Source organism: Pantherophis guttatus, chromosome 2 (assembly GCF_059756535.1).
Source record: "Pantherophis guttatus breed Tessera chromosome 2, ASM5975653v1, whole genome shotgun sequence".
Taxonomy (NCBI): Eukaryota; Metazoa; Chordata; class Lepidosauria; order Squamata; family Colubridae; genus Pantherophis; species Pantherophis guttatus.
Genome location: NC_142064.1, coordinates 255,342,004 through 255,357,062, shown reverse-complemented (window position 1 = coordinate 255,357,062; position 15,059 = coordinate 255,342,004). Strand labels below are relative to the sequence as shown.

At 43.0% G+C, this 15,059-nt stretch overlaps 1 protein-coding gene across 1 annotated transcript in view; it reads right to left on the bottom strand.

Moving 5' to 3' along the window:
- The window catches only part of CLIC1 (CLIC family member 1), a 50,885-nt gene extending 43,165 nt beyond the window's left edge, over positions 1-7,720 (bottom strand). The window contains exon 1 of the mRNA XM_060690826.2: positions 7,174-7,720. Within this exon, the coding sequence (XP_060546809.1) occupies positions 7,174-7,212 (39 nt within the window). The 5' untranslated portion in view covers positions 7,213-7,720. The remainder of the gene's footprint in view (positions 1-7,173) is intronic.
- Positions 7,721-15,059: the final 7,339 nt, after the last annotated feature.

Here is a 15,059-nt window from a genome sequence, read left to right as displayed (position 1 = left end):
AACCCTGGCCTAGATCAGGGGTTCCCAATCTTGGCAACTTTAAGACATGTGGACTTCAATTCTCAGAATTCCCTAGCCAGCTAGCCAGAATTCTGGGAGTTGAAGTCCACAAGTCTTAAAGTTGCCAAGATTGGAAACCCCTGGCCTAGACTATAAGCCAAAAGCAGGAAGGAAGCAAGAGCAACATTCTTTCTAGAACACTAAATTAGTATTTTATTTTATTGTTGGGTCCATTCTAAAATATATACTGCCATGCTATAACATTTAAAAGGGGGTTTTAAGCGACCTTCCCAAGGCAAGCCATGTTGGACGCCTGCTTAGATTTAACCAGGGGTGAAATGCTCCCGGTTCAGACCGGATCGCCTGAACTGGTAGCGATGGCAGTGGGTGATTCGGAGAACCGGTAGCAGAAATCCCTGCACACACACCCCTCCATGCCCAGCTGAGCTGCACGATCATCAGAGGGTTTTTTTTTTTTTTTTTAAAAGCATTTTTTCTATAAATGCTTTTAAAAGTAAAAAAAAAAAAAGCCTCTGATGATCATGCAGCTCAACTGGGATCATCAGAGCCTTTTAAAAGCATTTTTTCTACAACCTCTTCGGCCGAAGAGGTTGTAGAAAAAATGCTTTTAAAAGTAAAAAAAAAGTTGGCCACGCCCACCCAGTCACATTACCACCACCACCCACCAAGCCACGCCCACAGAACTGGTAGTGAAAAAATTTACATTTCACCACTGGTTTTAACTAAGAAAGAGCATCAGAACACTTTATTTATATATATAACCTGGTATTAAAACAGCCACAATTTGGCTAGGTTCAAATAAACGGCTTTTATTAAAATGAACCATTATTACAGCTTAATGCTGTATGTTCACAAGCAAAACTCATCCCAATGTAGTGAGCAGAGATGAGAAACTTGTTAAGACTGCCCTTGTCATTAGCTATGATTCCTGGAGGGTGACAGATTCTGATTTAAGGAACTCTTCTAGTTCCTAAGTCACTTTTCTGCTTCCAGAACTAAATGAAAGCAGCAAAATTTACATGCGCTTTGGGAATTTAAGTGGAAAAGGATTCACTACCTTAATCGCCATAGCACTCTCCCCTGGGAAGTCCGAAGGCAAATTAGCAAAAGGTGAATAAGAGTTTATCAGAAAGATAATTCATAAAACAGCCTTGGGCAACCCTATAAATAAAGTACGCCAACTGCTGAAGCCGAGAAAAGATCTTATTTATCTGCTAAGAAGCAGCATATGTTTTCCACTCTACAAAAGAAGCATCTTTCCTTCAAAGACAGCGAAGAAAAAAGTGGCCTCTTTTGCTGAATTGGAGGCCAGATGGACAATTAATCTCCCCTCTGTCAACTAGTTCATTTTCAGTAATGGTCAAGGAAGAAGGGCCATTCTTTAGTTATTTTGTCTTGTGATTAACATTTCGTTTATCTGCCCATAGGACAGAAACTACTGTAATATGGAAAAAACCCAAGTCTCCTAGGGTGAATGGAACTGTTTCCATAAGCTCCTGGTGAGCTACTACAGATACCAAATTGTATGTAAAATGCAAATTTGGCCTTAACCAGATAACATAAGAATAAGTCCAGAGCTGTGCTTTGAGAAGTGAGTTCCATTCATGGCCAACAAGTTGGAAGACCACGAATGGCCAACTAGATGCCTTTGGAGGACCTAGAGCGGCCAACCTCCATTCATGGCCAACTAGAAGCCTTTGAAGGACCTAGAGTGGCCAACCTCAATTCATGGCCAACTAGATGCCATTACAGACTCAAGACTAAGTCATAAGCCCTCTTTCACCACTATTCTCCAAGAACAGGAATTTGAAGACACACAATCCCCTAACAAGAGATACCATCTAGTCTTCAAGACCAACAGCCTTTGATAGATCTGCCTTCCATGAATTCATCCAACCCCCTTTAAGAGCTTTCAGGTTAATGATCATCACCATGTCTTGTGGCAATGAATTCCAAGGACTAATTGTGTACTGGGTGGAGAAGTGCTTTCTAATCAGCTTCATCTGTCCTAGTGCTTAGGGGAAGAGAGGAAAAAAATCTTCATACCGTGCACAATTTTATACAATTTGCTCATGTCCTTGTTCATCTTTTTTTCTAATATAAAGAGTGTCCATTTGGATGAGAACTACAATATGGTTCCTGAGGAAAAGAGGATGGATGGGGGTTTTCCAGAGAGCAATGTTGAAAGCACAAGGTTTGAATGATAAATGCCTCACTACAAATTTATTAATAACAGAGGATCGGTCTTCTATCTAGTTTGATCAGAGGGTTAGAGATGTTCATGCAACAAGGAACCTACACCAGAAATAACATCGTTATGGAAGCTTTCTGGGCTACACTGGAGCTAATGGACTTGAGCAGGCTCTCTTCCACTAGAGCAGGGGTCTGCAACCTTAAACACTCAAAGAACCATTTGGACCTGTTTCCCACAGAAAAAAACCCACCAGAAGCCACAAAACCTGGGTGGGCATGGCCAACTCTGTTCACCCACCCAGTAACATGACCCCCCTAGCCACGCCTACCCATTCATTAGGGCAGAGAGCTGGTTGTTAAAAAACATCGGGAACCACAAAACCCTTTTTTCTCTTTCTTTCTTTCTTTCTTTCTTTCTTTCTTTCTTTCTTTCTTTCTTTCTTTCTTTCTTTCTTTCTTTCTTTTTCTTTCTTTCTCTCTCTCTGTATCTCTCCCTCTTTCCCTCCCCTCTCTCTGTATCTCTCTCTCTCCCCACCCACTCTGTATCCCTCTCCCCCTCTCTATCTTACCTTCTCTTCCCCTCTCTCAGTATCTCTCTCTCTCTCCCCCCCTCTCCCTCTCTATCTCCCCCCTCTCTCCCCCCTCTCTGTATCTCTCAGATTTCCAACGACAGATGAGGAGTGACTGGGAGAGAAGGGCAAGGGGCGGGGCCAGCCAGTGATGGGACAGGGAGCCTCAGCAGAGGGCCCAAAGAGCTGCATGCGGCTCCGGAGCCACAGATTGCTGACACTGGCACTAGAGAGTGGTTCCCAAAACTTGGCAATTTTAAGACAATTGGACTTCAACTTCCAGAATTCCCTAGCCAGTCATGCTGCCAAAGCTTGGGAAACCCCACACTAGAGAATGGTTTCTATGTAGAAGTTGGAAGACCAGCTGAAGTTTAAATTTACACCATGGGCAACATTCAACCCTGAATAAGATCCATGCTGAAAAAAATGAATGTGACAAGGGAAAAGTAGGCAGGTTCACACCCATTTAAAAAATCTGGTTCTAAATTAATCTTTAACATCGAAAGTAAACAGAATTAATATTCAGCCTCTGGCAGGAGGCCTAAAAATAATACCAAGATGTTCCAAAGAAGAGTAGAAAAACCTCAGCAGACTACAGGTACTCTGTACAGGTAGTCCTTGGCCTACGACCATACTGGAGGTTGCTCAGCCTTAACTTACAACCACAATTGAGCCCAAAATTTATGTTGCTAAAGCGAGACATTTGTTAAATGAGTTTTGCCCCATTTTACGATCTTTCTTGCCACCGTTGTTAAGTGAATCATTGCAGTTGTTAAGTTAGTAACACGATCGTTGAGTGGGTCTGGTTTCCCCATTGACTTTGCTTGTCAGAAGATCCCAAAAGGTGACCCCGGGATCATGTGATCCCCTTTTGCGATCGTCTGAGAAACAAAGTCAATGGGGGAAGCCAGATTCACTTAACAACCGTGTTACTAACTTAACAACCACAGTGATTCACTTAACAACTGTGGCAAGAAAGGTTTTAAAATGGAGCAAAACCCACTATAGTGTCTTGCTTAGTGACAGAAATTTGGGGCTCAATTGTGGTCGTAAATCAAGGACTATCCGTAGTCTCCCCCAGCAAAACAAACTCAAGGCTTCAGCAATTATTCAAAATTGTCACTCAGGGCCTGAAACATCTATGATAAGGAGGGAGGAGAAACTACTGCCGCTCTTAATCACCATGCGGTTTGCAAAGGAAAAAGAACTATTATCGGAGTGCTGAATTATGATCGCGCTTCAGAAAGCAATCATGATTGGTAACAATTAAGGAAATGCTAGGGTGGAAACGCCCAAATCAGCCTTTGCACAAAGTACGGTGACTTACCCTGGCAGCAATGGCAGGACCGGGCATTATGTCAGTGTCAACTTTCTACTCCACCCATTTTACCCTTTTTAAGATTGAAAAGAAAGTAGTCAATTAGTTGCGATATAAATATTTTTAAATAACTTTGATGCCAGGTTTTTAATGTTGATGGCTTTACATAATATATGTTTATATATGTTTTGAATGAATGAAAATGAATGAATAGAAGGAATGGATGAATGGCTTGAGGTGACACAGTGTTTTATTTTGCCAAGGGTTTGATTGTGCAGGTATTTATTATTTTAACGGTGTTTTAAGTGTTTTTGTTAATCATGCATTTGTTTAGATAAGTAGGCACTTGAAGCATCCTCGCCAGATGAAAAGGGAGGGTAGAAACCTTTTAAAAGTCACATTCAGAAAATCTGTAATTTGAAAGACTGAAGAGAACCTACAGTACATTTTAGAAAGAGACACAGAGGGGTTATCTATTTATTTTATTGATTTATCGAATTTATATAGCCACCCAGTTCATTGAAAGCAACTTTTTTAAACCTTTAAAACCTTTCTTAAAGACACCACCAGCAGCCTATACAGTAGTCTCAAAGGGTACCAGCCAAATCCGAGCACCCCACCCTCCCAGTCACATTGAAACCATGCGAGAGATTTTAAATTCTCCTTTCTTAGTTCATCGGTATGCACTTCAAGAGGAAGGAAATGAAGTATGAGAGAGAGAGAAAAAAATGTCAAGGCTTAAGAGCCGATGATTCATTCGAACTTAAGACTTTTTCCTAAATTGACAGTATGGTAGAACAGAAATGCAGAAGGCTAAGTTATAGGTGGCTGCCTGCCAAGCCTTCAATTCGGCCTCCAGAAGCCAAGTTGCCAATAATTATTTGGCAGAAGGAAATTGTTAAAAAACAAAGGGAAAACTGTCTTAACTGTACTTAATTTATTTAAGTTTAGTGAGGTTTCAAATAAAGTTGGAACGTTTGTCTAGTCTCCACCATTTTCATCCTGTCTCCTTCCACTTTTTGGAGGGCGGTGTTTACTTCCCCAAGTCTCCAGAAGTTGTTTTAACAAGCCACAATGAGTCTTGCTGAATCCTAAAACTTAACTCCTTTTATTTCAATAGAAAGAGACTTGGGATAACCTCAACTCAAATCAAGTCCAAATCCAGCAAGTAAATGTCAAAAGTACCTACCCCACCCCACCCACCCACCATCACGCCCTACCCAGGTTTAGGAAAGATGTGTTAAGATTACAAAAATCTCATCAGCATCCATTAATGGCTTAAGATGATGGGAGTTGTAGTCCGCAACATCTGGGAGACATCCTTCTGGAGCAAGCTGTGAACCAGGGATTTAGAAAAGGAATTTTTTAAAAAAGATCACACTTTACTTCCCAAAGTTATGCTCTCAACTGAGCTAGCTCATTGAAACACCCACTGTGGAATAGCCCACGTGAGCTAAAAGAAGGATTTTTATCACCAGCAAAGGACTGAGAAGCAGGGGGCTGAGGAAATACAGCATCCAGTTTTGGTCATCACATTAATATATATATATCGCATGTTTTTGTCTCCAGACCCTTAATCATCTTAGTTGTTGTTCTCTGCATTTTTTCCAAAGTCTCTCTCTCTCTCTCTCTCTCTCTCTCTCTCTCTCTATCTATCTATCTCTATCTATATATATATATTAAGACTTTGGAAAAAATGCAGAGAACAACAACTAAGATGATTAAGGGTCTGGAGACAAAAACATGCGATTGCGGGAAATGGGTATGGCCAATCTAGAGAAAAGAAGGACTAAGGGGGACATGATAGCAGTATTCCAGTATTTGAGGGGCTGCCACAAAGAAGATGGGGGTCCATTTATTTTCCAAAGCACCAGAAGACAAGAAAGAATGGATGGAAACTAACCAAGGAGAGAAGCAACCTGGAATTAAGGAGAAACTTCCTAACAGTGAAGGACAATCCCCCAATGGAGCAGCTTTGCCTCCAGAAGTTGTGGCTGCTTCATCACTGGAGGCTTTTAAGAAGAGACCGGACAGCCACTTGTCTGCAATGGTCTAGGGCAGCAGGACGGATCTCCTGCTTGAGCGGGGGGTCGGTCTAGAAGATCTCCAAGGTCCCTTCCAGCTCTATTTCGAATTGAATTGAAGCGATCCGTTTCTTAAGATGCCCCACGCGAATCTTTTGTTTCACTTTTGTCTTTCCGGGATTCCGCAACATTCCCCACCCACTCCACCCCCTTCCAACGCCGATCGCCCGTGCCAAGACTTGACAGATCGGAAGTGGAGTCCAAAGGAGCGTCGGGTCGAATTCCGAGCCGATCACGCCTAGCCAGGGATCCCCGGGATCAAGGCCAGTCGAAAGGGTCTCCCCCTTGCCTTCCCTCGAGACTTCCCATCGATCCCCCCCCTCACCCCACTCCACTCCCATTCCCCCAGCCATCCGCCCCTTAAACCCGAATCGCGACCCCCGAACCATCGCAAGCAAGATAAAAGCCAACACTCTTCCTCCAAGTCTGCTAAAGAAAGTTTTAATAATAATACTAATACTACTACTACTAATAGTACTAATAAATACTAATATTAATACTAATAATACTAATAATACTAATAATACTAATAATAATAATAATAATAATAATAATAATAATAATAATAATAATAATAATAATAATAAAAAAAATAATAAAAATAATAAAAATAATAAAAATAATAAAAAAACATAGGCAGGCGAACGCTACTTTCCTCTTTTTTCGGTTTTTGGCTCCCCCTTTGCTCAAGCGGGGAGGAAATGGGCGGGAGGGGGAGCGAGGCAAGGTTTCCCGCTTCTCAACAGCCCCCCCCCCCAATCTCAAGATAAAAGAAGCCAGTTAATCGCGGTTTGTTTTATTTAAAGAAAAGGGGCTGGGGGTGCTAGAGAGACCCCACTGCCACTTTCTACGCTTACGGCGGCCCCGATCCCTTGGTGGGAAGGGAGCACGCCCGCTCGCCTCCCGCAAGAAAGCGCAAGGGAGCCCCTTCCCCCGTCTCCCCCCCCCCATCCACCCACCCACCCCGGTTCCCTCTCCGCCGGCTTACCTTGACGAACAGCTCGACCTGCGGCTTCTCTTCAGCCATGGAGGAGGAGGAGGAGGCTTCGACGGACGGCGCGGGATTGCGGCGAGGGAGGCTCGCGGGGACCCAAAGGGGCGGCGAGGGAAGGGAAAGGCAAGGCAAGGCGGGCGGGCGGGGGCCTCTCGCAACTTCGCCTCAACTTCCCTCCGCTGCTCCGGGCCCCGCCCAGGAACTGAGTCCAGCGAGCGAGCCAGCCAGCCAGCCAGCCAGCGGGCCCAGGCTCGGCCCCCCCTCTCCGAGGAAGAAGACGGCCGCGCTGCTCCGGGTCGGGGTTGCCGGGGCTGGAGGTTGAGCCGCAGTCCCTCGGCTCCGGAGCCGCCACTCTCTTTCTCTCTCTCTCTCTCTCTCGGGTTTTCTTGGACGAGGCGAGAAGGTGGCCGAGCAATTCTTTGCGAGCCTTTGTAAGGGGCCGCAGAGGACCTCCTGGGCTTTTGTCCCAGGATGATGGTTCTTGTGGTCAATCAGGTTTCTCTCTCTCTCTCTCTCTCTCTCTCTCTCTGTCCTTCCTTCCTTCCTTCCTTCTTTCTTTCTTTCCTTCCTTTTTCTTTCTATTTCTCTCTTTTTTCTTTTCTTATTCTCTCTTTCCCCCTTTCTCCCTTTCCCCTTTCTTTCTCTCTTTAGCGTTCTCTCTTTTTCCTCTTTCTCATTCCTTTTTCTCTCTTTTTTTTCTTTCTTTCTCCCACTCTTTCTCCTTTTCCTCTCTTTAGTGTTCTCTTTTTTCCCCTCTTTCTCATTCCTCTTTCTCTTTTTTCTTTCTTTCTTTCTCCCTCTCTTTCTCCTTTTCCTCTCTCTCTCTCTTTAGTGTTCTCTTTTTTCCCCTCTCTCTTTTTCCCTCTCTTTCTCCCTTTCCCCTTTCTTTCCCTCTTTAGCGTTCTCTCTTTTCCCCTCTTTCTCATTCCTCTTTCTTTTTTCTTTCTTTCTCCCTCTCTTTCTCCTTTTCCTCTCTCTCTCTTTAGTGTTCTCTTTTTTCCCTCTTTCTCATTCCTCTTTCTCTTTTTTCTTTCTTTCTTTCTCCCTCTCTTTCTCCTTTTCCTCTCTCTCTCTTTAGTGTTCTCTTTTTTCCCTCTTTCTCATTCCTATTTCTCTCTCTTTGTTTGTTTGTTTCTTTCTGCTTCTTTTTCTCTCTCTCCTCTCTTTCCTCTTTCTCCCCTTTTCTCTTTCTCCCTTTCCTCTTTCTTTCCCTTTTTTTCTTTCCCTCTTTCCTTTCTTTCTCCCTCTGTTTTTCTTTCTTTTTCTTTCTCTCATCTTTCTCTCTCTTTGTCTTTCCTCTCTTTCTTTCTTTTTCCTTCACTCTTTCTTTTCTCTCTCTTTTTCCTCTTTCTCTTTTACTCTTCTCTCTCTTTCTCCTTTCTTGCATCTATTTTTATGAAGTATTTTAGCAGCAACAATAAGAACTAATACAATCTACAGTAGAACAAGGAAAAGAAAAAGCTCGGAAGTGCAATAAGAAAAAGAATAGAAGAGAGTAAAAATGAGAACAGTATAAAGAAGTGGCTTCCGATATACTTCACAGTAATTATAAATAGAATTATACTTTAACCTCCCCTCCCCTCTCTCTTTAAAGTTACATTCTGGCTTTCTTTTTTCTATAATCTATCCTGTCTAATCATCCAAACCAGAAACCACAAATTCATTTTTTCCCCATTTTTGTGCAAGAGTCTGTAAGGGGCTTTAGTGACTAAAAACAAAAATGTATATGTATATATATATAGATATTATCCTTTTTCTAACCAGGAAAATCATTTTGTCCACCTGGCACGTTCTGTCAATTTCCCCAACCAATGCTCCATGGTAGGCAATGCCAAATCTTTCCCATCAAACAGGTTTCTTAAACACTGGCAACAAGACTCAAACCTACCAGACCTGTATGGCTACTGGTGATGATGGATATGCCTTTAAAAGCAGAGAGCCAAGAATCCTGTTTCCAATTCTGGAAGGGTTGTCTAGCTTGAACTCAAAGGATCCCTTGCTAATTGTAAATCGAAGCTAGTAGGCCATTTCACCTAGCACACAGGACTAGAAACTTGATTTTTGGGGGGGTCCTGATCCACACGCATATACTTCTCAACGTACAACTGGTTGATTAAGTGACCATTCAAAGTTATAATGCCCTCCCCCTAAAGATACTTATGACCTTGTTCTGAAAGAGCCCTCCCCCCCCCATTGCATTTAGGAAACTCACCAATTGGTTTGCATTTACGGGCATTTGCAGCATCCCCTGGTCACATGACTAAGATTTATGACATTGCTGAAAACCAGCATTTACTTCCTTTTTTTTTGGCAAAAACCACCCCGTGGCAAACAACCTGTTTACTTAACGACAGTAGCATTTGCTTAATGAATTCTGCAAAGTGTCATAAAATCGAATCAGTCACATGATGAACTGCTTTACAACTCTCACAGCTTATGACCATAATGAGCAACCTCCAGTATGGTCGTAGGCCAAGGACTACCTGTACAGCCATGGGCCACAGTCCCAATTCCAATACAGCTGAGGTTGTACTTACCTTAGAAAACCTTGTAGTTATCATCATCCGTCCATAACGTCCATTAACCATTTTAGAAATATGCTTTAAAAAGCAGATTTATATACTGTATTTTTTCCCCAAAAGAGGATGAAAATCTGGGTGCGTCTTATAGTCCATTTCAGAGGCTGAAAAAAGCCTCTGAAACGGAGGTTTGAGAGACTGGAAAAAAGCCTCTGAAACAGAGATTTGAGAGGCTGAAGAAAGCCTCTGAAACCTCCGTTTGAGCGGCTGGAAAAAGCCTCTGAAACGGAGGTTTGAGAGGCTGAAAAAAAGCATCTGAAACCTCCATTTGAGAGGCTGGGAAAAAAGCCTCTGAAACGGAGGTTTCAGAGGTTGAAAAAAAAAAGCAAAGCACAGAGCTCACAACCAACAAACCTGGTGCTAAAGTTCACTTCTGGGAACAGCTGATTGTGGGTATTCCGGGAGGCCGATCTACCGCAATCAGCTTTTTTCTTATTTTCCTCCCCAAAAACTAAGATGCGTCTTATACTCCGGTGCGTTTTATAGTCTGAAAAATACGGTACCTTTACCTACATGAGAGGATTTTGTAATGATCTGTATCAGATGGCAAGGTGGTATTTTCCCAAATGCCCCCTCCCTCAAATGAGCTTGATATGATACTAAACTCAGAATACAATAAAATATCGTATCTTGAACATATACTCCAGTTTACAGAATCCAGTTTGACCAAACATTGCATTGTCATTGAGGGCCTATTTCTGAATAGTTAACTAGTCTCCGTTAAATGAAACATTAACCTTCAAAAGCCATCTACTTTTTATTTTTAAAAATCCCATGGACCATAAAAAAACAAGCATATTTATTTATGAATTTTCTGTGCTGTCTAGCCAGGTTTTCTATTGGTCTTTTATACCAATTTTCCTTTTCTCCCACTCATCTTTGGGGGGAGGAATGTCTTCTATTATTCTATTCCATTGCATCATTATTGTCAAAGTTATTATGACTTCAGTCTGTCTGCAGGACAAGAATGGAGAAAATGTAAACATGCAGTTGCATTCAGCAGAATAAGGAAGTGCAAACGGAAGGAAACAGAAGACTTGAGTTCAAAGGAAATAAGGCTTCACACATGTGCAGGATTTGAACTAAAGCTGGGTAGAAATTCTGTACCCGCTTTCCACCCTACTCAGAGGCTACCATCACTTGGTTATGATGCTGTACCAGCAGTACAATAAAGATTTAGTTCCCAGAAGGGCTTATTTAAGGTACCGTAATAGTGAAGATGCACGCCTCCTACTCAGAAGGTTTGAGAGTTCAATCCTAGGTAGTGGCAAATATTTCTCTGCTAGGGCACAAAGAAAAAATATCTGCTGTGAACTCCACGTGGCATCAGGAAGGGCATCCAGCCAGTAAGTGCTCAGTTCCATCCAGTCATCCCGACCCTATCTTGAATTAAGGGATTATGACAGGGTCGTAAAAAGGAAGTTAGTCTCTGGAAAATTAGCTCCTGGTTGGTTACATTGTGGAACCACCTTACCAAAACATTAATAATTATGTATTTGTAAGAAGGAAGAGATTATTTATTGCAGGAACATATAGGTAGTTCTCCAATTATGACACACAGTTGCAACCATAATTTTGATTGCCAAGTGATGTCATTAAGTGAATTGTATGACTACCAAATTTTACAACCATTTTTACCATGGCTATTATTATTATTATTTATTATTTTATTAGTCATATTTCTATGCTGCCCACTCTCCGAGGACTCTGGGCGGCTTACACCAAAGACAGTATACTAAATAGCATATTGCCCCCAACAATCTGGGTCCTCATTTTACCCACCTCGGAAGGATGGAAGGCTGAGTCAACCTTGAGCCGGTGAGATTTGATCCGCTGATCTGCTGAACTAGCAGTCAGCTGAAGTAGCTGCAGTACTGCACTCTAACCACTGCGCCACCTCGGCTCAGTAAATCACCACTTAATAGTGGTGATTCACTATTAAGTGAATCACCATCATTGTTAAGGGAATGGTATGGCCATGAGCAAATCCGGCTTCCCAATTGACTTTGCTTGTTGGAAGCCATCTGAGAAGGTTGCAAATCACCATTGTAAATATGAGCTGGTCGCCATGCACTTGAATTGTGATCACATGATTGCAAAAGTGGTGCAATAGTTGTAACTGTGAGGGCGAGTTGTAAGTCCTTTTTCCGAATCCATCATAAGTTTGAATCATTGTTAAACAAACGGTCGTAAATTGAAGACTGCCTGTATATCTGAATGGAAAACACCTTGCAAAGCCTTCCCTAGACTGTGGCTTATAATATGTGTTGGACTATAACTCCCATCTCCCAGTCAAATAGTGCAGTGAGGGAGGGTAGTATTTTAAATTCAGCTCAACATTAAGCCAATGAGGGCTTGTGTGGAATCTCATTTCTTACCGCAGGAATCATTCAGAAGCAAGCATGACTCTCCAAAAATCCTTATTTTGGTCATATTACTTCACAATGTGCTTGAATCTTAAAAGGCAGCTTCCCGCAAACAGACAAAGTTGTTTTGTCTGGCTCCACTGCCATTAGCTGGGTTGTCAGAACAGTCTAAACCAAACGCAAACAAGCTACGATGGTGGGACATGTGCATTATGACATCACTGCACAAATACCACAAATTATATAACCGTGTGGCTTCCTCTACTCCCATCCAGGGGTTGGATTCAGCCAGTTCGGACCAGTTCGGGAGAACTGTATGTTAATTTTAATCTGGTTCACCAAACCGGTTGTTGCAAGGACTGGCTGACCCCACCCATCCCGCCCCGCCCCTCCCAGGAGTCTCCACACAGCCCGTTTTGGATGCCAGGTAAGTGCAGGGCCCGTGCGGAGGCTCTCGGTGGGTGAAAAATGGGCATACCAGAAATCCGAAAACAGGCCCGTTTCGGTCTCCTAAGGGCCGCTGGAGCCCAGGGGAGGCCATTTTCGCCTTCCCAGAGGCTCGAGGAAAGCCTCCGGAGTCTAGGGAGGACAAAAACGCCCCCCCCCCCCTGGTGGTGCAGGAAGCCGAGTAGGCCACACCCACTGTGGTCACACCCACCCATCAACTGGGCAGAGAACTGGTTGCTAAAATGTCTGAATCCCACCCCTGCTCTCATCTATGTGCACAGTGTGTGAAGTAAGTTGAAGTCAACTCTAGACTTAAGGAAGACTTACATTCCAGCTTCATCCAGACATATGAGCTTCCTATAAGTATTTCGGTATTTGAGGGGCTGCCACAAAGAAGAGGGGTTCAGTTTATTCTCCAAAGCACCAGAGGACAGGACAAGAAACAATGGTTGGAAACTGATCAAACAGAGTAGCAACCTGGAATTAAGGAGAAATTTCCTAACAGTGAGGACAATTAACCAGTGGGACAGCTTTGCCTTCAGAAATCATGGGAGCTCCATCGCTGGATATTTTTAAGAAAAGACTGGACAGTTACTTGTCTGAGATTGTATAGGTTCTCCTGCTTGAGCAGGGGGCTGGACTAGAAGGCCTCCAAGGTCCCTTCCAGCTCTATTCTATTTTATAAGTAATTCCAAATCAACTTTTTTTTAATCCAGCTTTTACTATTTTAACACTCATACAACTTTCACCCTCTACAGTCGATATAGGCCTACGTGGGCTTGGATGAAGTCTGTTTCATCCAGCTGAAATCTATTTTACAAGTTGTGATGAGGGCTGAAGGAATGATGCTGCATATGCCACCCCAAGCTCTTTGATAAAACATAAATAATTGTGTTTCTTCAAGAACAGCCAATCATGTTGGGTGTCTTAGGCTATCATTGCTGTGTTAGCAAACTAGTTTAATTGTTTTCTCCTCTGTCTGAGGCAACTATTAAAAGTTCTTATCAGGCCTGCTAGGAATTGCCATAGGACAATTCCCAGGAAAATAACCTGAGATAAGACCTTTATCAAGATACAGTAATGGACAAACACTATAAGGAAAGGTAAGCAAACTTCCGTTTATTTCCAGAATGACAACAATGTTATTTCCAGAATGGTAACAATGTGACAACACAGATACACATCACCCAACTTAGATCAGCCTAAGGATTACACATACAGCAGGGGTGAAATTCATCAGGTTCTGACAGGTTCTGAAGAACCGGTAGCGGACATTTTGAATAGTTTGGAGAACTGGCAAATACCACCTCTGGCTGGCTCCAGAGTGGGGTGGGAATGGGGATTTTGCAGTATCCTTCCCCTGGAGTGTGGTGGGAATGGAGATTTTGCAGTATCCTTCCCCTGGAGTGGGGTGGGAATGGAGATTTTGCAGTATCCTTCCCCTGCCATGCCCACCAAGCCACGTCCACAGAACCGGTAGTAAAAAAATTTGAATTCCAATACAGTCATTTGTGGGACAAGGCATTTTGTGGGTTGAACTTCAGGGGTGAAATGCTACCGGTTCAGACCGATTCGGCTGAACCGGTAGCGATGGCAGCACGAGGCTCCGCCCACCCGCCTGGTTGTCGTTACTTCCTGGTTTTAACCAGGAAGTAACCTGTTTTTTTACCCTCTGCATATGTGCAGAAGGGTTTGTGCATGCGCAGAGGGTCTGAGCCAGCGCACGGCACTTGCACTTCTTAACCGGTAGGGGAGGTAAGTAGATTTCACCCCTGTTGAATTTCATTTCAATCCCGGAAAGTTTAAACCAGGGGTGTCCAACCTTGACAACTTTAAGAGTTGTGGATCTTTAACTTTACAGAGCTGAAGTCCACAGGTCTTAAAGTTGCCAAGGTTGGATACCCCCTGGTTTAAACCATGAGGTGTTAGCCTTGTGCTTTAAACCCGCAGCATCTGAAGATCTACCTGTTTACACACCAAGGTGAAATCTGCCATCATTTCTCAAGAATGACCCACAATAACCTGGACATGACAGACAAATAGATCAATGCCGCAAAGCTAACACTTGGAATGCAATGGGGGACATTCCAATTCTCTACAAAATTTTGTTGCTTTCAAGGTGGGAACCTGGAGCAAAGGAATAAAAAGACTAGGTTTGTCCCAACTACTGAGTAAATGTTCTATTCAATGCTGAATTATGATTATTCTGTACTACGTACACCTGTTAACTCCCTTTAGTTGGGCTGTTCATACTTCAGAAATTATTTGGAAGAGGTGTTCTGGACCTCACTTCATTGTAGCCCTCCCTGTGCTGTTAATTCAAGTTAATTGGGTCTTTTTTTAGGGTTTCTACCTGTCTGTTTTTTTAAAAAAAGGTAAGGAATCTACTCATTAAGGTGAATACAACTATGAAGGCAGGAAGAGCAGAAAAGCTGACTAGGTGGCTCAGTGGCTAAGACACTGAGCTTGTCGATCAGAAAGGTCGGCA